Source organism: Podarcis filfolensis (assembly GCF_964270895.1).
Source record: "Podarcis filfolensis genome assembly, chromosome: 13".
Lineage (NCBI taxonomy): Eukaryota > Metazoa > Chordata > Lepidosauria > Squamata > Lacertidae > Podarcis > Podarcis filfolensis.
Genome location: NC_139615.1, coordinates 45,339,925 through 45,365,728, shown reverse-complemented (window position 1 = coordinate 45,365,728; position 25,804 = coordinate 45,339,925). Strand labels below are relative to the sequence as shown.

General features: G+C 46.0%; 1 protein-coding gene across 4 annotated transcripts in view; it reads right to left on the bottom strand.

The window, feature by feature from the left end:
• Window positions 1–12,479: 12,479 nt before the first annotated feature.
• PARM1 (prostate androgen-regulated mucin-like protein 1) overlaps window positions 12,480–25,804 on the bottom strand; it is a 45,803-nt gene continuing 32,478 nt past the window's right edge. For all 4 annotated transcript variants that reach the window (XM_083583184.1, XM_083583186.1, XM_083583185.1 and 1 more), the window contains 3 exons: window positions 21,592–22,299; window positions 18,203–18,281; window positions 12,480–14,349 (listed from right to left, as the gene is read on the bottom strand). In XM_083583184.1, the coding sequence (XP_083439310.1) occupies window positions 14,265–14,349; window positions 18,203–18,281; window positions 21,592–22,299 (872 nt within the window). In that variant the 3' untranslated portion in view covers window positions 12,480–14,264. The remainder of the gene's footprint in view (window positions 14,350–18,202; window positions 18,282–21,591; window positions 22,300–25,804) is intronic.

The following is a 25,804-nucleotide window of genomic DNA, read 5'->3' as shown; positions in this document are numbered from 1 at the left end:
AGCGCCACCCGCATTCCTAATACTTATCAGCATATTAAAATGTAAACCACACACAGCTGTCACTTCAAAATCATTTAATTCTTGCCCAGCCCTTTTACAGCAAAGTTGGAGAAACCTTGAATGTTGCTGGACTCCCAGCGCCCCTCAGCCCTCACTGGTTTGGCGGTGTGTCTACTGCTCTATAACAATTCCCCTCATTCCAGGCTCCAATGGGATGGGCTGTTTTATTCTTCAGGGTATTCTAAAGCACTGTGATAGCCTTTACATTGCAAGTACGTCCGTCAAAAGATAAACCACTACCAGAATGTTGGTCATCTATATCTGGCTCCCAGTGCATTTCCAAGCACAATTCAAAGTGTTGGTGCTGACCTTTAAAGCCCTAAACGGCCTTGGTCCAGTATATTTGAAGGAGCGTCTCCACCCCCATCGCTCTACCCGGACACTGAGGTCCAGCACCGAGGGCCTTCTGGCGGTTCCCTCACTGCGAGAAGCCAAGTTACAGGGAACCAGGCAGAGGGCCTTCTTGGTAGTGGCGCCCCTCCCTGTGGAACGTCCTCCCACCAGATGTCAAAGAGAACAACAACTACCAGACTTTTAGAAGACATCTGAAGGCAGCCCTGTTTAGGGAATCTTTTAATGTTTAATAGGTTATTGTATTTTAGTGTTTTGTTCGAAGCCGCCCAGAGTGGCTGGGGAAGCCCAGCCAGATGGGCAGGGTATAAATAATAAATTATTATTATTATTATTATTATTATTATTATTATTATTATTATTGGCAAATATGTCACCTAAAGTATGTTAAAGGCAGGCAAATGCTGCTTTTCACTGAACTGCAATAATTAAAACAAGCTTTTAAAAAGTAGAAAAATCCCAGCCCGTTTCACCGTTGCTGTTTTCGGAGCTTGTTGTTGGAGTCGCTATCTTGACCCATTCTTGTTTTTAGATTGATGGCAGTTGGACTGTAAATTCCTGAAACGCTCGGCACAGTTTGGCAGCTGTACAAACTGAAAATATCCTTACAGGGCAACCTTATGCACGTCTACTCGGAAGTAAATCTTGTCAAGTTCAATGTGCCTTACTCACTGGAAGTGAGTGTAGATTTACAGCCTAGAATGTGTCTGGATAACTTTAACACCACCCATGCACAAAAGCAAAGTATCCGTTGGCTTAGGGCAGTTCAAAAGATACAATAAAATACATTTTTAGAAGGGGGCAAAAACCCTAAGTGGGCAAAACCCTAAAACAGCCCAATGAGGATGAAACAGTTAAATCAGCTATGATCAAGTGGGCACAAGATATTGGTCATAACATTATGTTTGAGGACTGGGAACGGTTGTGGACCACCGGTATAAAATTTACGGCATGTAATGCCTGAAAAGAAAATATTATGAAAATGATTTATAGGTGGTACATGACTCCAGTCAAGCTCGCAAAAATTTACCACTTGTCTGATAATAAGTGTTGGAAATGTAAAGAGACTGAAGGTACATTCTTTCACCTTTGGTGGACATGCCCAAGGATCAAGGCTTTCTGGGAAATGATTTATAATGAAATGAAAAAGGTATTTAAATATACCTTTCTGAAGAAACCAGAGGCCTTTCTCCTGGGCATGGTCGGCCAATTGGTGTCAAAGAAGGACAGAACATTTTTTATGTATGCTACAACAGCAGCAAGAATACTCATCGCAAAGTATTGGAAGACAGAAGATCTACCCACCGTGGAAGAATGGCAGATGAAGGTTATAGATTATATGGGACTGGCAGAAATGACCGGCAGAATCCGAGACCAGGGAAAAGAGACGGCGGAAGAAGATTGGAAGAAATTTAAGGACTATCTTAGGAAACATTGTAAAATTATTGAATGTTAGAACGATGTTGATTCAGAAATTAAGTGGTTATAAGCTGTAATGATTATGTAATCAAGAAAAGAAAGGTCAAAAATTATATAGAAATTAGGGGAAGGATTTGCTGAATTGAATTAATTAGAGATTGGAATACAGAAAGGGGAGGTATGAGGAGGTCGGGAAAGTAAGTTTTATGAATATAAGGGATTGAAATTATACTTGTTGTTGTATGTGTTTTGTATATATTTTTGCTGTTTCTGTTTTTTGTTTTTTCTATTTTATATAAACCTGTAAAACTTTAATAAATATCTTATAAAAAAATAATAATAAATAAAACAGCCCAATGAGTCATAAGTATGCTGCATGACCTGTGTGTGTGTGTGTGTTTGTGTGTTTTGGATTAAAGACTGGAGGTGGAGCTGGAATTCTGAACAGAAGGACTCCATATTGCAAGTCTCACTCCTAAGGCTCAATAACAGCCTCTATGGATTTGATGAAAAAAATAGGACATAATTTTTTAAAATAAACTTCACTAAAGTATTTTTGTCAGAAGAATGAAAATCATGCTGCTTTGCAAATATGGAGCAGCAAGGGGAAAAGCCCTTCTTCCTAAACCTGCAGCACCTGCCCCATGTTGAATCCAGACCCCTTTTTGCATTGATGACGTAAGCAATAAATAGACATGGGTCAACTCATAGGATTCCTCTAACCAACACAGTATAGCCCAGATGCTTCATAAGGTGAAACACTTTTGCTGGTCCCAGGTGCTCTGTCCTCCTCATCTGGATCTGGGCCTGAAAGACCAAGTAAAAATATGGGTGTATAGAGGGTAGGTTATACGCAGATTGCTTTGGGCAGGTGGAGGTGGTCAACATTACTTTTTCCAATAGCAACAGTGATTAAGTAATTAAGCTTCCTTAGCAATGGTACTGCCTGTCCAGCGCTAAAGCCTTGGATTTGGTTGTGTGGTGATTCCCGCCCCCTCCCACAGATGGAGTAATTAAAGACACCGGACACCAGAATTTAGGTTAATGGGCGAAAAATGGCCACAACTTTATTGATTACAGGTAAGAGCGGTATTGGCTTTTAGGCATTGGCCCTAACAGACTATCCGGTCTAACCGGGAAGGGTTAAGCACCAACAGGGGGAGCCCCCGAGATGCACATCCCTAGGCGCTCCCCAAGGGGTTACCGCTCGGGGGCGCGCTTTAGGCCCTAGCCTCCATAGGTTTCGGACGAGGCAACGCCCCCCGGAATCCTTTAACGAACTACCCTTCAAGATTTGGGGGAGGTGATGGCGTTCCTCCCCCCCCCCCCGACTTCATTTGCATAACAATACTCCTGCCAATGCCTAACCGCCAAAACCAAGGAGTTGTGACGTTTTGCTACGAGGTAGGCAAAAAACACCAAGTGGCTTCCAAAATACAGCCAATTAGCCAAATGGAAAAACTCCTACCAGGCCCCTTGCGGCGACCAGCCGAAGCCCATAGCAAAGTCCGAATGCAAACCTAGAGGGCGGGTGGGTGGGAAACCGCAGCTGCTGTAGAGAAAGAAAAGGGGTGAGCCAGGGCTGCCCTGACCTTAAAAGCACCTAGTAAGCCCGCCCCTACCGCCAGCCGATTGGCTGGCGCTGAGGGTGATGAATAATGATGAGACTGGGGGATCCCTGAGTCCCGCGCGGCTGGCGCCAGCCCCGCGAGAATGTAGACGGAGGCGTGTGCCCGCAACCCCCCCTCCTTAGATCGGGAGTGGCTCTCCACAGTTTGTTTTATAACTTTCCTTAGAAATATTTGATTGAGTTACTTTTTTAAAAAATTAAAGCTTAGAGTTTGGAGATGTTCTGGATGTTCTGGGTTGGGGCCTCGTATATGTGTACCTCCATTGGTGATCCCGCAAAAAAACAATTAATCTAGTCCCTTTTGAAGAGTTTCTTGCCCATTTGACTAGCAACTGGCAGCTTCTTGCCAATTATATTGTAGGTTATGTTTATCAGATAGTCTATAAACACATTTTTTGGGGTGGAATGGGAAGGCTGACACTTTTTGCAATCTGGGGAAGTGGCTAGGAAAAGGGACCCCTGACCGTTAGGTCCAGTCGCGGACGACTCTGGGGTTGCGGCGCTCATCTCGCTTTATTGGCCGAGGGAGCCGGCGTACAGCTTCCGGGTCATGTGGCCAGCATGACTAAGCCACTTCTGGTGAACCAGAGCAGCGCACGGAAACACAGTTTACCTTCCCGCCGGAGCGGTACCTATTTATCTACTTGTACTTTGACGTGCTTTCGAACTGCTAGGTTGGCAGGAGCTGGGACCGAGGAACAGGAGCTCACCCTGTTGGGGAGATTCGAACCGCCGACCTTCTGATCAGCAAGCCCTAGGCTCTGTGGTTTAGATCCCCAGGATTGCTTGTTTGCTGCCAGACAGAACCTATCCTGTGCATTTGGGAACTTGGTGAGAAGGACTTGCCTGGTTGGCTCAGGAGAAACGGAGGACAAGAGATTAGGGTTTTTTTCCACTAAGCCTAGGGCTTGCTGATCAGAAGGTCAGTGGGTCGAATACCCGCGACAGCTGCCCATCTGGCTGGGTTTCCCCAGCCACCCTGGGCAGCTCCCAACAGAATATTAAAAACACATTAAAACATCAAACATTAAAAACTTCCCTAAACAGGGCTGTCTTCAGATATCTTCTGAAAGTCAGATAGTTGTTTATTTCCTTGACATCTGGTAGGAGGGCGTTCCACAGGGCATGTGCCACCACCGATAAGACCCTCTGCCTGTTTCCCTGTAACCTCACTTCTCACAGGGAGGGAACCGCCAGAAGGCCCTCGGAGCTGGACCTCTGTGTCCGGGCAGAACGATGGGGGTGGAGACGCTCCTTCAGGTCTAGTGGGCTGAGGCCGTTTAGGGCTTTAAAGGTCAGCACCAACACTTTGAATTGTGCTGGGAAACATGCCTTTAACAATCAGTCAATGGGTTGAAGGTGATGCAAAGAGCGACTTCCAGCTCAAGCCCTACTAACCACTGACATACAGAAAGGAGAATTGAATATACCACCCCTCTCCTCCGACACTAGTAATTTAATTCATGAAAGTGTGTTGTGCTGCGATTGTGTACGTTCTGAGTACGGCAACTAAAAACTGAACACCAGTCAGCTCCCAAGCGTCCCAGGGCTCATTTCTCCTTCGGTTCAAGCTGTATCTAGAGGCACCAACTCTCTTGGCTGTGCTACACACAAGTCACAATAGTCTCTCCACTCTCATTTTTAAAAGCAAGGGACCAGCTGGACTTGCCCTTAAAAGGTACTATGTTGGTGTGATATTTTTAGATGCTGAATTAGCTTTCAAATAGGAGCTGCAGAGAGGCAGTGACGTGACCCAGCTAAGATTCTAAATCTATTGCCTCTGTCCCCATGGTTACAGTTTCCTCTCCTTGCCTGGGATCAAGCATAACAAGACACCACAAACATAATCTGTGGACTGCCTTGCTTAACACAGAAGGAAGATGAGCAACAAAGAGAATAAAGTGGGAAATGATGTAATGTGAGATAAATAATTGCTAGGAAGTGCGTGTGCATGCACGTGTATGTGCATTTTAAGATGGAAGCAAACTATTTGCTATGCAAAAAATAAAAATCCAATCCACAAGGGGGTAGTTCACAGCCTGCCATAATTAACTGTACAGTGGTACCTCGGGTTACATACGCTTCAGGTTACATATGCTTCAGGTTACAGACTCCGCTAACCCAGAAATAGTACCTCGGGTTAAGAACTTTGCTTCAGCATGAGAACAGAAATTGTGCTCCGGTGGTGCAGCAGCAGCAGGAGGCCCCATTAGCTAAAGTGGTGCTTCAGGTTAAGAACAGTTTCAGGTTAAGAACGGACCTCCGGAACAAATTAAGTACTTAACTCGAGGTACCACTTTACTGTAATACGTATTGGTGTACAGTATATAGGAACTTACACCAATACTGGTTGCAACCACATCAATTTTGGAAGTATCACCTCTTAGAAGGAATATCTTCCCCCAGTTTTCTTGCCCATTTACCCAATTTTGAAGGAATCGTTTTGCTGCTTTTCACAGTCCACTTGGGCTTTCGCCATCCTAAATCATTTGATGCCAACGTTCAAACTTGGTGTACTTTGCTGCTGATTTCTGATCATTTATGAAAAAGTTGAATGGCTATGAGAGCCTTTTACCAGCTCTGTCTAGTTTGCCAGCTATGGCAGTTCCTGGAGCGGAATAGCCTGACCACTGTAGTGCCTGCATTGGCAATATTGGGGCTGGATTGCTGCAACATGCTTGATGTGGGGCTGCGCTTGGTTCTAGTTTGGAAGCTCCAGCTGGTGCAGAATGCAGCGGCCAGTCTGCTGGTGGGGGCATATGGATGAGAACATATGACTCCATTGTAAAGACATATCCCCTGAGTGCCCATCTATTATGGAGCAAGGTCTAAGGTCCTCGTATTCATCTCCTCATATGAAATTGCCTGGGTTCTGGGATCCTTGGAGGAAGTCCTTCTCACAGTTCTACCACCCTCAGAGGCACACTTGGTGGGGACGCAGGAGAGGGCCTTCTAGCTTTGTCCTTCCAGTTGACACACTTGTTGTCAATGGTATAGTCCAGGGGTAGTCAACCTTTTTATACCTACCGCCCACTAATGCATCTTTCTTGATGGTGAAATTTCCTTATCGCCCACCAGTGCTCGATGGAAGGACTCAGCTTGTGCCGTAGAACCCCCTACCGCCCACCTAGAATCCTGAAACGCCCAGTAGTAGGGTGTAGCGGCCAGGTTGACAACCCCTGGTATAGTCAATCAAATATACAGTATGTATATATAACATATACCCGGTAGTTTGCATATTTTTTTAGATGTGGTTGTGAATGTAGCAAAAGCTGTTTGTGGCTGCCGCAGCAGGAAAGAGGCTGATTGCATCTGGTTTTAAGGTGTATGTTGCCTGGCCTAGTTGCCTTTGGAGATAAGATCATTGGACCTGGATTGTTCTCCATGACTTGGCTCTTGACGGTTTCTGACATGGAGATGCCTACGCAGTTAAGTGCCTGGCTGCCCTACTTCCTGTCAGCCTTCATGAAACAGAGCTGCCACTCAGCATCCATTAACAGACAAGTGATCAATTACTTGTGTTACATCTAGACACTAACACTTCACGGCTATAATAAGAGCCTGAGGTGAGTCAATCAGATGTTGTCATCAGTGATGACACCTCTGCATACCTGTTCCCTTTCAAAGGTAAAGGAGCCCTGACAGTTCAGTCCAGTCGCAAACGACTCTGGGGTTGCGGCGCTCATCTCGCTTTACTGGCTGAGGGAGCCAACGTTTGTCTGCAGACAGTTTTTCCGGGTCATGCGGCCAGCATGACTAAGCCGCTTCTGGCGAAACCAGAGCAGCACACAGAAAAGCCGTTTACCTTCCCGCTGGAGTGGTACCTATTTATCTACTTGCACTTTGACGTGCTAAGTTGGCAGGAGCTGGGACCAAACAATGAGAGCTCACATAGTCACGGGAATTCAAACTGCAGATCTTCCGACTGGCAAGCCCTAGGCTCAGTGGTTTACACCACAGCGCCACCCGTGTCTCCTACCTGTCCCCTTATCTGAGGGATATACGCAGGGCTGCAAAGTGGCAAACTTGGAGGCGGTCTTCCATATAACGTCATCTGATTTGACATCCTGCCCACAACAGATCCTCACTGGAACATATGTAAAACTCGCCAGAATTCAGCGGCTTCTGTTACGACTCCAAAAGTTTTAATGGATACAGTAGGCCTGCTTGTGCTTTTCAGAACAGCCTTGCCAACTTTGCAATTAAAATGCTGGCACGGGGTCAGGGACTGGGATTCCCGCAGCAACAGGGCTATTAGCAAGGAGTGTACTTCTTCCCCCTACATTTTTGTGGCCCTGAAGCTTGAACAGTCACCGGGGCCCCTTCGCAACCAGCAACGAGGTCTGTGCAACCACACTGTTATCTTCTTGAATGGGATTGTTCCATGACAGATCACCACACCTTTACAACAGCTGACTCTCAAAAACTTTGGGATTGAAATATATAAATAAAATAATAAAAAATTTATTCTTTATACCCCGCCCATCTGGCTGGGTTTCCCCAGCCAAATTAATCAATTTGAGTTGTGGAACTCAAATTGGGTCTACTAGACCCAATTCTTTTAATCTATGTCTTTTGGGCCAAAGGAATCTGTTGGGGGTGACTTTGGAGGATGTACACCAAGGTGGAAAGGGGAGTCGAGGCAGAGCTCAACCACCCGGCTTCGAAAATGGGTGCTAAGCAGCTCAAGCATGTGCTGAAAATGCTGCTGCGTGTCTGTGTGCATGTCTGAACTCCAGCCAAACATGACCCTTGGTGTTAAAGAGGTTGCCTGACCTTGGGATGCAGGTGGCGCTGTGGGTTAAACCACAGAGCCTAGGGCTTGCCGATCAGAAGGTCGGCGGTTCGAATCCCCACAACGGGGTGAGCTCCCGTTGCTCGGTCCCAGCTCCTGCCTAATGGACCTAATGGTCCTTTACCTTTACCTCCCTGACCTAGATGATTCATCTAATTATTGGCTGGCCATGAATCTTTTTCTTGGGCATGCTGCTTGAGTTGATGATGGCAGCTTAGCTCTATGCTACTGGCCCTTAGTAAAGGTAAAGGGACCCCTGACCATTAGGTCCAGTCGTGGCCGACTCTGGGGTTGCGGTGCTCATCTCGCTTTACTGGCCGAGGGAGCCAACGTTTGTCTGCAGTTTTTCCGGGTCATGTGGCCAGCATGACTAAGCCGCTTCTGGCAAAACCAGAGCAGCACACAGAAAAGCCGTTTACCTTCCCGCTGGAGTGGTACCTATTTATCTACTTGCACTTTGACGTGCTTTCCAACTGCTAAGTTGGCAGGAGCTGGGACCAAACAATGAGAGCTCACATAGTCACGGGGATTCAAACTGCAGATCTTCCGACTGGCAAGCCCTAGGCTCAGTGGTTTACACCACAGCGCCACCCGTGTCTCCTACCTGTCCCCTTATCTGAGGGATATACGCAGGGCTGGAAAGTGGCAAACTTGGAGGCGGTCTTCCATATAACGTCATCTGATTTGACATCCTGCCCGCAACAGATCCCCATTGGAACATATGTAAAACTCGCCAGAATTCAGCGGCTTCTGTTACGACTCCAAAAGTTTTAATGGATACAGTAGGCTTTTCAGAACAGCCTTGCCAACTTTGCAATTAAAATGCTGGCACGGGGTCAGGGACTGGGATTCCCGCAGCAACAGGGCTATTAGCAAGGAGTGTACTTCTTCCCCCTACATTTTTGTGGCCCTGAAGCTTGAACAGTCACCGGGGCCCCTTCGCAACCAGCAACGAGGTCTGTGCAACCACACTGTTATCTTCTTGAATGGGATTGTTCCATGACAGATCACCACACCTTTACAACAGCTGACTCTCAAAAACTTTGGGATTGAAATATATAAATAAAATAATAAAAATTTATTCTTTATACCCCGCCCATCTGGCTGGGTTTCCCCAGCCAAATTAATCAATTTGAGTTGTGGAACTCAAATTGGGTCTACTAGACCCAATTCTTTTAATCTATGTCTTTTGGGCCAAAGGAATCTGTTGGGGGTGACTTTGGAGGATGTACACCAAGGTGGAAAGGGGAGTCGAGGCAGAGCTCAACCACCCGGCTTCGAAAATGGGTGCTAAGCAGCTCAAGCATGTGCTGAAAATGCTGCTGCGTGTCTGTGTGCATGTCTGAACTCCAACCAAACATGATCCTTGGTGTTAAAGAGGTTGCCTGACCTTGGGATGCAGGTGGCGCTGTGGGTTAAACCATAGAGCCTAGGGCTTGCCGATCAGAAGGTCGGCGGTTCGAATCCCCACAACGGGGTAAGCTCCCGTTGCACGGTCCCAGCTCCTGCCTAATGGACATAATGGTCCTTTACCTTTACCTCCCTGACCTAGATGATTCATCTAATTATTGGCGGGCCATGAATCTTTTTCTTGGGCATGCTGCTTGAGTTGATGATGGCAGCTCAGCTCTATGCTATTGGCCCTTAGTAAAGGTAAAGGGACCCCTAACCATTAGGTCCAGTCGTGGACGACTCTGGGGTTGCGGTGCTCATCTCGCTTTATTGGCCGAGGGAGTCGGTGTACAGCTTCCGGGTCATGTGGCCAGCATGACTAAGCTGCTTCTGGCGAACCAGAGCAGGGCTCGGAAACGCCGTTAACCTTCCCGCCGGAGCTGTACCTATTTATCTACTTGCACTTTGACATGCTTTTGAACTGCTAGGTTGGCAGGAGCAGGGACTGAGCAACGGGAGCTCACTCCGTCGTGGGGATTCGAACCGCCGACCTTCTGATCGGCAAGCCCTAGGCTCTGTGATTTAACTCACAGCGCCACCCGTGTCCCTATTGGCCCTTAGTAGATGATGCTAATTATCTGGGCCCATTTCAATCTAGATTACAGGTATCTAGATTACAGATACAGGAGAGGCGTGCTCAAGGCTGCCTATTGGTTTCACAGCACAGGCAATATTACAACCAGAGATTCCTGGTTCATAACTCAAGTCTCCTAACCACAATGTTCTGCCACCTCTATGCTGCTACCTGCCTTAGTGTAACCTCCTTTATAGTATAAAAACATGACACACATTATGGCAGTTCCTACTTAGAATTAGGAAAGGTCAAGTGTCCTGCAGCTACATCCGATGAACTACTTTGGGATTACTGTTGGGTGTTAAAATATTTTTCACGCGCTTGTTTTTTTGATTTGTTGAAGTTAACACAGTGAATGCTGTTCATATCTGAACTGATTGGGTGAGAGGTGATTCATACTAGACTTAAGATTTAAAAACCCCCTGAGGTCATCCAAATTCACCCCCAACAGATTCCTTTGGCCCAAAAGACATGGCTTAAAAGAATTGGGTCCAGTAGACCCAATTTGAGTTGTACAACTCAAATTGATTAATTTGGCTGGGGAAACCCAGCCAGATGGGTGGGGTATAATTATTATTTTACTGTATATATTTCAACAATCCCAAAGTTTTTGAGAGTCAGCAGCACAGATGTTGTAAAGGTGTGGTGATCTGTCATGGAACAATCCCATTCATGAAGATAACTGTGTGGTTGCACAAACCTCGCTGCTGGTTGCGAAGGGGCCCCAAAAAAGTAGGGGGAAGAAGTACACTCCTTGCTAATAGCCCTGTTGCTGCGGAAATCCCAGACCCTGACCCCGTGCCAACATTTTAATGCATGCTATCGATTGTGAATGGCAGAAGCACACTTAATGGCTGGGTTCTCCTCCAGCAAGCATGGAAGCAAAAGACAGTATAGAACGCTTAGTAAATGCCCAGTGCTAGTTCGCAGATTTCCCTCTTCCCGCTTTTAGCCATGTGCTCTCTAGCTCCCTCCCTCAAACCATTCCCATAGTTCCTGTGGGCAGTATTTCTTTTTGAGGTTTCCCATCACCTCCTAATTATTTTATTCAGGCTTGCTTTCTTGGATGTGCTTAAGACTGTGCCCTTCATACTCTGTGGATGATGACAGCAGTGTCTGAAATTTGCCAGGTGGAATTTTGCACCAGGCTACTAGCCACTTAGGGACGCAGCTGGCGCTGTGAGTTAAACCACAGAGCCTAGGACTTGCCGATCAGAAGGTCGGCAGTTCGAATCCCCGCAACGGGGTTAGCTCTCGTTGCTCGGTCCCAGCTCCTGCCAACCTAGCAGTTCAAAAGCACGTCAAAGTGCAAGTAGATAAATAGGTACTGCTCCAGCAGGAAGGTAAACGGCATTTCCGTGCGCTGCTCTGGTTTACCAGAAGCGGCTTAGTCATGCTGGCCACATGACCCGGAACGCCGGCTCCCTCAGCCAATGAAGCGAGATGAGCGCCGCAACCCCACAGTCGGCCATGACTGGACCTAACGGTCAGGGGTCCTTTTTTATTGGCCACTTGCGACCAAATGAAGATACCAGGACGTCTTCATCATCTGGGGATCACTGGATCTTGGCTGTTTTCACACACTAATAACACTTTAGAATTCTATCAGTGATATTTTATCTGCACAATCAGAATGAATTTCAGGAACCAAAAAGCCGTATTGAAAATTACGACTTTGGAGCCGTCTGGTCCTCAAATGGCAAACTAGATGTTTTGGCGACTGTAACCCTGGTTTAAGGAGTTATATATCTGAGTTTCCAACACTGGCATGGTATTACTGTGAAGGTTTTGCTACAGAAGAGAGCTAAAATGGGGGGGAAGACCTACTCCTAGCCCCAAAAGGCCTTGCACTTAGACGTGACCAACAGCTTTGCAAAGCAAAAATGGGGAAGCAATTTTTTAAAGGTTAGTAAGAAAGCAAGGCTGTGCATACAATCCAGTTATTCTGCATTCAATGTGCTCCCAAACTGGTTTGGGAAGTGGCACACGACATTGGCCACAATCCATCTTTATCCCGTCCTTTCTTTTGAAAGACTGTGTTTTGATGCATTTCCCCCCAAATCCAGCTTCGAGCCAGACTGAGAAAAGCAATGGCCTAGCTGTGCTTTAAACTGGCAATGTGTATGCACCCCCATACTCTGTGCTAACTTCTGTTTAACAGGTTTACTTCTATAGAAAAAAAGCGTGAAAGAGAGATCTTTATTATTGTCAAAGTTTATTTGTAGTGCAAACAAGTAGCTGTTTAGCCTCTGGGAGGGGGGAATCAATTCCCGCCCCCTTACACTGTGCACTAAAGAGTTTAGCACAAGAATCTTCCTCCATCCAGCTTTTAATGCAAAAAAGTTGCAGAGACAAGAGTGCTACGAAACAGAAAAATGAAAAAACAGAGAAACACAGGTGTTTTGCTGGAGGTTCATACGGTGTCTCTGCCATCCAGCACAGCAGCAACTTCTTAAATGTGCGAGAATCATTCCTTCCTTCCTCACTTGCCCTAGCATCTAGCCACACACATGCTGCCCTATCTTTTTGGGGGTTGATATAAAAATAAAAGGAGGGTACCCCACCCCCAACTCTGGATAATATGTTGTTCAAACCTCATTGTGACAGCAGACTTGCTTGCAAAATCAATTCAATGTACCAATGTGACTTTGTGCCCTTAAAAATGGAAGGGAAGGAGATAAAAAAAACAACAACTGGTAGACTTTGCATACTGAGAAGGCAGAAAGCAACACTGTAGTACTGAAAATGTCTTTTCTGAAATGGAATCCTTCTTTCTATAATGGAAAATGCATCAAAGGCTTGTGTCTAGGGTTCAGCTTAATGTTAGCCGCCATCGGCTGTAACTCAATAATGCAGAATGAGGTGTTTTATTTCTATTTGGCTTGCGAAGTTTTGATTCGTAATGCAAATTATCCGCTGGCCTTCGCTACCTTTGCATTACAAACCTGCCTTTTCTGCTTTTTCCTAAGCTATATGCACAGAGAGGCTCAAAAGGCGAGGACCCCCTTATCTAACACACTTCTGAAAACATGTCTGAACTGACAAGGAACAAACTTGGGGTGTGGAAAAATAGCCCTTGAGAGTTTGCTTTTGCAAATGGTCCCCACAAAACAAACTTTATTGGAGACAATTCCATGGAGAGCCTCTGTATTTGGGAAGTAACAATAACTTTACCGTGAGCTGGTGGGCTCATGACTTAACACTGGGCTTCAATAAATTTCCAAAAACAATTGCCCAAACTGTAACAGATTTTTGTGAAAGGAGGCCCCAATGAACTGGACACTATAGAAGGCTGGGCAGGGGAGCAGGACACCAGACTGCCATTTGTGGCTCTAGTCCCTATTACTGTTAGTGTTACATTCTGCCTTTCTCTAGCGAAACATTTAACAAGAACTTCAGTGCTGAATCAGGTCGCTCCAACCTTCAGCTGAATTCTAATCAGAACACTTACTTAAGGAGACAAACTGGAAAAGGCAATTAAAGCAAGAATCAAGATCTGCCGTTTAATTCTGGGAGACCCCTGAGCAACTTCTACCACGAATTTTTGCTATCTGACAACTCTAAAAGGTCACATTCTTCATTGCAGGTCTCCTGTTACAACCGAGTTGCCGGGAGCCCAAACGGCCACAGGAGCACTGGTGGCGAAACTCTCCATGGACTTCGTTCCTTTTTGCAGGAATCCTAATCACTTTGCAGAACGTTAGGGTTTGGAGGCAACGGCACCCGCGAGCAAGTATTCTCGTAGCTACAGATTCCAACTCTTGCCCGATTTGTCGCTGAACGCTCCGCTCTGGTTGGCTCGTTTTCCGTTTGGGGCCTGCGTTGCAAAAAGGTATGGTGACAACGCATCAGCAAAACAGCAGGAGGAGCAACAACAACACGGACATTGTATGCAGAAGGATTATCGGACCATGGCGCTTTTAGTGAAATAAGTGCTTCATAAATACACGAGCAGTTTTTGGCTTTGATGGATACTCCTCCATTTAAGAGTCGTCATAAAGAGGGTTGTTGTAGTTTCCCCAGGATCCATAGTCGTGGTCATCCAAGAGTCTCCCATACGAAGAATGCCTGAGGGCGAAACAGAAACAGCACCGTATTCTGGTCAGCCTATGCTTATCACAGAAATGTAAGGTTCTGGAGCAAAAAGTATAACAATAAGAATCCCTCTTTCACCTGCCTCCTCCCTCTGTCCTTTTGGGGACTGCACTTCCATTACTTAAAACATCCAGGCTGATCAGACATGAAAAAGTGCTTGTGAAAGGACTGCTATCTTAGAAGATCAAATTGTGATTACATTGGTACCTTGGTTTACGAACTTAATCTGTTCCAGAATGAATGTTAAAATGATGTTGGATTGAAAATAAGTGGCATTAGCAACAAAGTTAATAAGAATATGCAAAAATGAATTGATAATGGATGAAAATATAGAGTTATAATATGTTAAGATACAGAGTTAAGATAAACGAAAGAGGGTAAGGATTTGCTGACTTGATTATTTAAATGGGAATACAAAAAGGGGAGGTGTGAGGAAGTCAAGGAAATAAGATAATGAGTTCAAAGTTACAAAAAACGGATTTGTTTTTAATTCTTTTTTAGCTATTTGTCTTTTGTATTTTTATTCTTTTTTCTTTTTCATGTATTTTTCTATGTTCTCTTTTTTGTATTTTTTTCTTTTTATATGACTTTTTTTCATTTTATAAACTTATGTTTTTGTAAAACTTCAATAAATATCTTTTTTAAAAAAAGAACAGAAGTCCATTCTTAAACCGAAACTGTTATTAAAGAGAGGTGCGCTTTCCTTAATGAGGCCTCCCACTGACAGTGCCTTTCCACCGTTCGGATTCCGTTCTTAGGTAAAGGGACCCCTGACCATTAGGTCCAGTCGTGGCCAACTCTGGGGTTGCGGCGCTCATCTCGGGAGCCAGCATACAGCTTCCGGGTCATGTGGCCAGCATGACTAAGCCGCTTCTGGCGAACCAGAGCAGCGCACGGAAATGCCGTTTACCTTCCTGCCCGAGTGGTACCTATTTATCTACTTGCACTCTGACGTGCTTTCGAACTGACTGAGGTAAAGTTCTCAAACCGGGACGCTACTTCCGGTTTTGCGGAGTCCCTAAACCGAATAGTTCGTAAACAGGACTGTTCTTAGAAACTGAGGTACCACTGTAATTAAAAAAGTAGATCTAAGGATCTTAGTAGACCACAACCTTAACATGAGTCAACGGTGTGATGCAGCCTCTGTTCTAGGGTGCATCAACAGGAGTCTAATGTCCACATCAAGGGAAGTAATAGTCCCACTCTATTCTGCTTTGGTCAGACCCCATTTGGAGCACCGTGTCCAGTTCTGGGCAGCGCTACTTAAGAAGAATACAGTGGTACCTCGGGTTACCGTATTTTTCGCACCATAGGGCGCACCGGACCATAGGGCGCACCCAGTTTTTTGGGGGGGAAATAAAGGGGAAAAATTATTTTTCCCCCCCCAGGCGCGGGGCTGGGGCGGGGGAAGCTCGAGCTTCCCCCGACCCCAGCCCCCAAACAGGCAGCTCTCTGCAAGCCGTGGGAGCGCTCCCGCTGTTTGCGGAGAGGTCCGCGAAGCCTGGGCGCGCTGATCTCAGCGCGCGCAGGCTTCGGCATGCTGGCAACTCTCCGCAAGCAGCGGGACCGCTCCCGCTGTTTGCGGAGAGGTCCGCGAAGCCTGGGCGCGCTGATCTCAGCGCGCGCAGGCTTTGGCATGCTGGCAACTCTCCGCAAGCAGCGGGAGCGCTCCCGCTGTTTGCGGAGAGGTCCGCGAAGCCTGGGCGCGCTGATCTCAGCGCGCGCAGGCTTCGGCATGCTGGCAACTCTCCGCAAGCAGCGGGAGCGCTCCCGCTGTTTGCGGAGAGGTCCGCGAAGCCTGGGCGCGCTGATCTCAGCGCGCGCAGGCTTCGGCATGCTGGCAACTCTCCACAAGCAGCGGGAGCGCTCCCGCTGTTTGCGGAGAGGTCCGCGAAGCCTGGGCGCGCTGATCTCAGCGCGCGCAGGCTTCGGCATGCTGGCAACTCTCCGCAAGCAGCGGGAGCCCAGCGCTGGGCTCCCGCTGCTTGCAGAGAGGTGTGCGAAGCCTGGAGAGCGTGAGGGGTCGGTGCGCACCGACCTCTCTCACTCTCCAGGCTTCAGCGAAAGCCTGCATTCGCACCATAGGACGCACACACATTTCCCCTTCATTTTTGGAGGGGAAAAAGTGCGTCCTATGGTGCGAAAAATACGGTACATACGCTTCAGGTTACAGATGCTTCAGGTTACACACTCCGCTAACCCAGAAATAGTGCTTCAGGTTAAGAACTTTGCTTCAGGATAAGAACAGAAATCAGGCTCCGGCGGCACGGCAGCAGCAGGAGGCCCCATTAGCTAAAGTGGTCTTCAGGTTAAGAACAGTTTCAGGTTAAGAACGGACCTCCGGAACGAATTAAGTACTTAACCCGAGGTACCACTGTATTGACAAACTGGAGCGTGTGCAGAGGAAGGTGACCAAGATGATCCAGGGTCTGGAAACCAAGCCTAGGAATGGTTGAGGGAGTTAATATGTTCAGCCTGGATAAGAGGAGACCAAGTGGAAGTATGATAAAAAGGTAAAGGACTTCTGGCAGTTAAGTCCAGTCATGAACAAATCTGGGGTTGTGGCGCTCACCTCACTTTACTGGCCGAGGGAGCCGACGTTTGTCCGCAGACAGTTTTCCTGGGTCATGTGGCCAGCATGACTAAGCCACTTCTGGTGAAACCAGAGCAGCACACGGAAACTCCGTTTACCTTCCCGCCGGAGCGGTACCTATTTATCTACTTGCACTTTGACGTGCTTTTGAACTGCTAGGTTGGCAGGAGCAGGGACCGAGCAACGGGAGCTCACCCCGTCGCGGGGATTCGAACCGCCAACCTTCCGATCGGCAAGCCCAAGAGGCTCAGTGGTTTAGATCCTTGGAGGTATGATAGCTATTTTCAAATATCTAAAGGGCTATAACACATAAAAGGATAGAGCAAGCTTGTTTTCTCCTGCTCCAGAAGGTGGGACTCAAACCAATGGCTTCAAGTTATAAGAAAGGAGATATCGACTAAAGATCAGAGAAGGACTTTCTGACAGTAAGAGCTGTTTGACAGTGGAGCTGATGGACTCTCCTTCCTTGGAGTTGTTAAAGCAGAGGTTGAGCGGCCATCTCTCATGGATGCTTTAGTTGAGATTCCTGCATTGTAGGAGGTTGAAGACTCTCAAGGTCGCTTCCAATTCTAGGATTCTAAGTTTCTCACCTGTGGTAGCCTGTTGTCAGTTTGCTGTTGTGTTTGGTTATCGGCTGATACTTCTATTGTTCTTGGGTTTTGGCACAGCTTCTGTATGCCTCCCTGGGAATACTTTGGGATTGGGTACTCCTCATCAGTGGGACATGGGTGGCGCTGTGGGTTAAACCACAGAGCCTAGGACTTGCCGATCAGAAGGTTGGCGGTTCGAATCCCTGCAACGGGGTGAGCTCCCATTGCTTGTTCTCTGCTCCTGCCAACCTAGCAGTTCGAAAGCACGTCAAGTGCAAGTAGATAAATAGGTACCGCTCCAGCGGGAAGGTTAACGGCGTTTCCGTGCACAGCTCTGGTTCACCAGAAGCGGCTTAGTCATGCTGGCCACATGACCCGGAAGCTGTACGCCGGCTCCCTCGGCCAATAAAGCGAGATGAGCAACCCCAGAGTCGGCCACGACTGCACCTAATGGTCAGGGGTCCCTTTACCTTTACCTTACTCCTCACCAGGTGTCTATAAGCTATCTGGATAAGAAGTGAATTTTATAGGGGCTCTTTCCACTTTCAGCTGTGGAGGAGTGACTGTAAGAACCATAGTTAAGAAGCCGGCCTCTCCCCACGGAACTACTGCCTCTCCTCTAAGTAAGGGCACCAATTCTTACCTGATCTTCAGGAATGCGGCTATGCCAAACACCAACAGAACCACTGCAATCACTGTGATGGTTATAGCTGCGATGCTGCCTGCACAACAAAGCAGATGTATCAGAGATCACAGTTTCACCTTCAACCATCCAGATTATTTTTCATCCTACGATTCAGTCCGCAGGCACACTGCCCTCTAATGTAGAAAACGTGGCAAACCAAGGAAGCTTTCAGCACGGAGTGCTCAAAGCATATTAACCGTCGACTCCAAATCCTGCGATTTGAAAATCTGCACGCACGCAGACAGACAGTGTGGCGTAATTATAATAGCCACTAGGACCTAAATAGTGCCTTCTCTGAGGTCAGTCCTACCACCCTCCGATTTAAGCAGCAGAGGTGAGGGGGAGAGAAAATGGTTGCTTGCTTAAGGCCATCAAGTGACGTTATGGCTGTGAGATTTAATCTCTGGGGCTTTGAACTTCTGCGTTCAAAGCCTGTGCGTTCTTATTAAGTGGCTAACTGCTATTCCAGCTTTTTTTATACTAGCTTGTAAAAGCAAGGAGAGGGATTGGGGGGACGACATTAATCTTTGTAGGGGGGGAAAAACAGCCAATGACTGCCTGAGTACTAGAGGCCCTCTATCTGCTCTTTCTCTCATTGTCTCATTTACTAAAGACAGTCTAGCAGGTTCCATGTCTTCAAGGTACTTTCAAAGTCAAGACTGGAGAACCTGTGGCTTTCCAGTTGCTGGAGCTCCAATTCCGTCAGCCCCAGTCAATGGTCAGAGAGGATGGGAGTTGCAGTCCAACAATATCTGAACTGAGGGTCCTGGCTGGTAGCCAAATTCTGCGCCCAGATTTGTAGGCACAGATCATCCTCTAGAATAACATAGCTTACTAGGGAAATGCTGAAGTCGTCCTTTGAGGCGCCTCAGGGTCAATTTTTATGGTAGCCCAAATCTCAGTTGTACAGGTGTATGTATATATCTACCCCTGAGCTTGGGCAATGGACTTCGGACATAACATAGAGTTTGATAAATGGAAGGCATTATGGAATAAAGGTATGAGATTCTCGGCATGCACAACACTCAGGGAAAATATGTATAAAATGATGTACAGGTGGTATGTAACGCCCATAAAATTGGAAAAAATATATAAAACTGGTGATAAATTATGTTGGAAGTGCAAGATCAAGGAGGGCGATTTCTATCATATGTGGTGGTTGTGTGAGCCTATCAAAAAATTCTGGGAATCTATTTACAATGAATTAAAAAAAATCCTCAAATATACCTTTATAAAAAAACCCGAAGCCTTTCTGCTGGGGATAATTGGGGAGGAAGTCAAAAAGGAAGACCAAACACTCTTTCAGTATGCGACAGTGGCTGCCAGAACTCTAATAGCGCAGAATTGGAAGACATCAAAAATCCCAACTATAAACGAATGGCAAACCAAACTATTTGACTATTTAGAACTGGCAAAAATGACACAGAAAATAAGAAATCAAAAAGACATAAAGTTTAATAAAGAATGGAATAAATTTATGACATACATGGAAACAGAGGTAAAAAATCTAAAAATCACAGTAGGTGTGACGTAACACTTGTGACATAAAGAGTCTTTTGAGGAAAAGAAACTGCAGATAAAAAATCATATAATATATTCTGAAACCGAGATGAAGGGAAGTCAATTAATGTTGTGTGTTATTTAGTTATTTAGTTAATGTAAGTTAATTAGTTGGTGTTTTATGTTAGGAGATGTTTTTTCTTTTGTTTTTTTTAATTATTATTTCTTTTATTTATGTATTCCTTTTTTGTATGTAGGTGTTATGTATGTTTATTTTTTCACTTGTTTTAATGTTGGATGTAGCAAAATGAATTAAAACCAATAAAAATATATATATAATAAAATATATCTACCCCTGAGCTATTGCTGCAATCTGCTCTGATTGTATATTTTATCTTTATGAACTCTGTTTTTATTGTGTTATGCGAGCTGGTCTTTGACCGTAAGAAATTATCTATCTATCTGTGAACTGAGGGTCACAGGTCCCATTCCGGTCCAATAAACATGGAAGCCCACCATCTTAGCTGTGTGTCCTGGAAGACCTGCTAGATTTTTTCCACCTGATTTTTTCTTTTTCTTGCTCTTATTGATATTAATTTGGTGGATCTTTATTTTTCGATCTTATGGTTTATGTGGAAACTGTTCAGTTTGGTTGTGTACTTTTCTATGTGTTTTATTTATTGCTTGTGCCTATTTTGTTATACTTGTAATTATGTAAATCTTTTCACGTAGTAAGTTGCCTCGAGTGTGGTTTTAATTATGGAAAGGTGGCATACAAATGAAATTATAATGATATTAAGGGTTTATTTACAGCTTTCAAGAATGATCTCTGCAACTTCCACGGTTATGATTTAAACTCTACAGATGAATTCAGACATCTAAACCATGGTTAAGTTTAATTTTGCTCTGGCCTGTTGTGTGAATTGACAAGACATGGTTTGCAATTGGCTGGCAAACCAGAATTGGGAACTACAGGGAGAAGCCGCCTCTCTCTTTAGAATCTGTTAATAATTTATATTTTATTCTTGGCTTCTTCCCCTGCCAGATAAATTTAGAGATATATTTTTGCAGTGACTGAGGGCCAGACAGAAGCATTATAACCCTGGTTTATTCTAATTATGATCTGGCATGATGCATCCATGGAGTGATGGGAGAAACACAATAGTTGTGGCCATCACTCTACAAGTTGCTGCATCACAGACAGAAAGTAAGAGACAAGAATGCACCTTCAAAGTTGAGGCCTGAGAGGACGGCTAAAGAAAGCAGACGAAACAGCTCTAAACCACGACTTGCCTATTATACATTGTAGTATGGCTTCTATGCTATGGTGAATAACAAACCATGGGCTAGTACAAGGTCTGCACTGAGTCCATTTTTCAGAAGGTAAGCAAGAACGTTAAAATGTATCAGGGTGGACAGAAATTTTTTAGTAGGTGTGTACTGTTGTGTATTATTATTAATTAAATTTACTGGTTGCTTTTGTTTGTCAAAGGCAACTCAAAGTGACTTACAAACAAAACAAACGAAAACCCACATAGATATATTAACACACCCAATTAAAACAATACATTAAAAACACCCCATCCACTCGTAAGAGGCCACAGGCCTGATTAAAGAGGAAAATGGATGCATCCTTTTCTATTTTGACATTTTTTTGGGGGGGGGGAATAATCTGTCTTGAGTCTTTCCAATTATTTTTTAATAATAATAGTAGTAGTAGTAATAATAATAATAATAATTTAAAATAATAATTTAGGGAGCCTTTTGAACTCCCTAAAACAGACAACCATAAGCCGCAAGATCGACAAAACCATTGCCGTGCAAAGCGCGGAAACAGACCAACTCACCTGAACTCAAGGCCCGTTGAACTTCTTGTATGGTCACCCCCACAGAGAACGTGGTACTGCCAGTAGGGGAGGTCGCTGGAGTAGCCTTACTTGACATAGCCGCTTGCGAAGAAATAGTAGCCCCTTGCGTGGAGCCCGGGGAGGATGCTGCCACAGATGTCTCTCCAGATGTTGCCTCTCCAGTAGGGAGTTTGCTTGAGGACACAGCTTCTGGAGATGTTCCTGCACTCGGCACTTGGGTAGTGCTTAGATAGGTGGCGTTAGCAGGAAAAGGGTTGGTGGACGATCCATTTAGAGTAGGCGAAGAACTGACTGGTGTGGTTTCCGAGTGAGGAGTGGCGCCTGTGACCAGGCCGGCAACTGATGTCACAGGGGCTGATGTGTCTTCCGTGGTTTGTAATCCAGTGTTTGGCTGCGGTGATGAATGGGCTGCTGCTGAGCTATCCGGGGCCGTTGCTCTTGACAGGGGCGTTACAGCCGAAACGGGGTTTGCAGTCAAAGCTTCCACTGTGATGTTAGGAGCAGTGGCGCTATCCTGAGTCGAAAGTCTCCATGGGAGCGAAATTGTCGTGGAGGCTCCCTTCTGGGTACTCAAAGGAGGACCAACACTGGTTGTAGCAGCAGACTCATTAAATTCTGTTGTTCCTGAGAGAACCGTGCTTGAGGGAGGAGGTGGACCAGGTGAAGAGGCACAGGAGACATGTAAACCTGCACAGGTGAAGCATACGCACAAATATTATTACCTTCTAGATTTATAACCAGTTGGCCATATTATTAGCGTGACTGGGAAACAGAATCTGGAGGGGGTGGGTGGATGATGCAGGTGGACTGGAAGGGCTGTGAAGGAAGGAAGGAGGCTGGATTCTCAATGACCAAAGCAGGGATATTGCAGGTTGAGTTCCCCAGCCCAACAGTGCCTCTGAATCACCCCTATACTTTCTCCCATCTAAATGAATGGTTTACCTGAGGCCCTTCACCAGGTGTTGCCAGCTATCAGAAGGCTACATATCTGACTACCGGAGAGAAGACCTTTTCTGTGGTGGCACCTCAGTTGTGAAGCTGCTTCTCCAGGCAAATTCACTTGGCACTATCAATGCATTTTGAATGTCAGGCAACATTTTCCCGGTCAATAAAAACAGGGTTCATTTATTGCTGTTTAAAAGGTCCATATAGTTAAAGCTATGGTTTTCCCAGTAGTGATGTATGGAAGTGAGAGCTGGACCATAAAGAAGGCTGATCGCCGAAGAATTGATGCTTTCGAATTATGGTGCTGGAGGAGACTCTTGAGAGTCCCATGGACAGCAAGAAGATCCAACTTATCCATTCTTAAGGAAATCAGCCCTGAGTGCTCACTGGAAGGACAGATCCTGAAGCTGAGGCTCCAAGACTTTGGCCACCTCAGGAGAAGAGAAGACTCCCTGGAAAAGACCCTGATGTTGGGAAAGATGGAGGGCACAAGGGGAAGGGGACGACAGAGGATGAGATGGTTGGATAGTGTTCTCGAAGCTACCAGCATGAGTTTGACCAAACTGTGGGAGGCAGTGGAAGACAGGAATGCCTGGCGTGCTCTGGTCCATGGGGTCACAAAGAGTCGGACACGACTAAATGACTAAACAACAGCAGCAAAGAGGATGCCACCACCGTATACCAACTGTGGCAGATCCCACCTATGTACACACTCTGTAGTAACTATCACAGGTTATCTTTTGTATTTTGTGTGAGGAAATACTTACTCAGGCAAAAGTTGAACGAATAAGAAATAAAAACAAAACAAAAAAAATTCCTTCCAGTAGCACCTTAAAGACCAACTAAGTTAGTTCTTGTTATGAGCTTTCGTGTGCATGCACACTTCTTCAGATATCTGAAGAAGTGTGCATGCACACGAAAGCTCATACCAAGAACTAACTTAGTTGGTCTTTAAGGTGCTACTGGAAGGAAATTTTTTTTTGTTTTGTTTTGACTATGGCAGACCAACACGGCTACCTATCTGTAACTGAATAAGAAATATTTATTACACAGTGGTACCTTGGGTTACATATGCTTCAGGTTACAGATGCTTCAGGTTACACACTCCGCTAACCCAGAAATAGTGCTTCAGGTTAAGAACTTTGCTTCAGGATAAGAACAGAAATCGGGCTCCGGCGGCGCAGCAGCAGCAGGAGGCTCCATTAGCTAAAGTGGTGCTTCAGGTTAAGAATAGTTTCAGGTTAAGAACAGACCTCCGGAATGAATAAAGTACTTAACCCGAGGTGCCACTGTATAGAACAAAGTGGATAAAACAAAGGCTGTTATCAGGAGATAACGTCCTTTCAGGAAACAGTTAACTAAGTATTAAATTATACTAATTATACTAAATCTAGCGGCCGTTACAGGCTTCTAATCTAGCACAGCTTCTTCTAAACTTCAGTTGCTTAAGTTCAGTTATTACGCTTCAGGTAGACCTTACAGGTTTCTAGACTAGAAGCTCAGCTTATTTCAAGTTATTCCACTTCAGTTCCATAACTCAGTTGCTGCAACACATCCCACTACTATGGTTCTTAAAACAAGGTGGCCCTTTCTGTCAGTTACCCAACCTTTTATCAACCACACTCCTGAGGTGCTTCCAGCAGTGTTAACGGACACAGAGGGTTCACCACACCCCTCTTAACTGGTTTGGGGCTCTTCTCCATCTCTCCTCGTGACTGGGATGAGACCCAAGTAGGCTGTATCTTCACAACTTCCTAGTTCTCCTGGCTCAAACTCAGCCCTCTGTGGATCAAGGATTCAGTTGTCAGGGGCTAGACGGAGCCTCCATAATTCCTAGCTTCTCCCCACGCTCCACCCCGACTCCGCATTAGCAGAGTCAATTGTGAAAAAATAAGAGACACAGGCAAATCTAATCAGCCCATCCATGCTGCAAAATCCAACTGGTGTGGAAAATTTAAGACTCCCGGCATCCTTTTTGTTTGGCAAAGCACTCACTGAACCCTGCTTAGTATCTGCTTGCCCAAACGTTGCATTTGTCAACATCGAGCTGAACCTTGGCTCATTCATTCTGGAGCGAGCAGAGTGCGCGTCGCTAAATCAAGCCCAATTAACTTCCTGTTTTCAAAGGGTGAAGACAGGCGTAACATTGCAACGGGGACCGCAGCGCGTTTTCCGCCCACAGGGCAAGAACAGAGCTCAGTATGACTTTGCAATTTGTCCCCCCACGCAGTTGCATGCCAGCAAGGTGAATGCTGGCTCCTCCCTCGATCTTGGCCTCTCCCCTCAGGCCTCAAGGCAGGCTATCTTTAAATAAAACTAAAGCGAAAGCAGCCCACCCATCCTGGCTTTATTTGCTCGCCTTTCATTAGATGAAAAAGTGAAAACTTTCCGAACCGGCCAAACTACTCCAGCGATTGACAGGGAAGCTGTGCCAGCCAACTGGTGTCAGCCACAGCTGTGGTTTCCTCCAGTTGAGTGGAGCAGATTCTAAAAAGCCGCAGGACGCTTTTATAGCTCATCTTGAAAAATTTATAACGAATGCAATTCCAGCTCCCTTTTGCCTATTGCTCTGCGAATGGGAAATCTGTTTTCACCCAGGTTTTCATTTCCCCAGCAAGCAGGGCAGCACAAGACGTTTTGGCACCCGAGGCAAACCGCAAAATGGTACTTCTCTCTCCCACCCCCCAGTGTACCCCTAGCCAGGAAAGAAAAAGTGAAGATCTACATCAGGACGCGGGTGGCACTATGGGTTAAACCAGAGAGCCTGGGACTTGCCGATCAGAAGGTCAGCGGTTCGAATCCCTGCGACGGGGTGAGCTCCCGTTGCTCGGTCCCTGCTCCTGCCAACCTACCAGTTCGAAAGCACGTCCAAGAGCAAGTAGATAAATAGGTACCACTCCAGCGGGAAGGTAAATGGAGTTTCCATTCACTGCTCTGGTTCGCCAGAAGTGGCTTAGTCATGCTGGCCACATGACCCGGAAGCTGTACGCCGGCTCCCTCGGCCAATAAAGCGAGATGAGCGCAGCAACCCCAGAGTCGGTCACGACTGGACCTAATGGTCAGGGGTCCCTTTACCTTTACCTTTACATCAGGAACAAGGGGAGAAAAAGATCAGCAGTGCTCAGTGTTAGAAACTCAGATATAGAGACTAGGTGCCAAACAGCACCTTAAACCAAGGGTTGCAGTCTCCAAAACGGAACCTCTAGTTGCCGTTTGGGGGCAAGACAGCTCTAGACTCTTGTTTTTC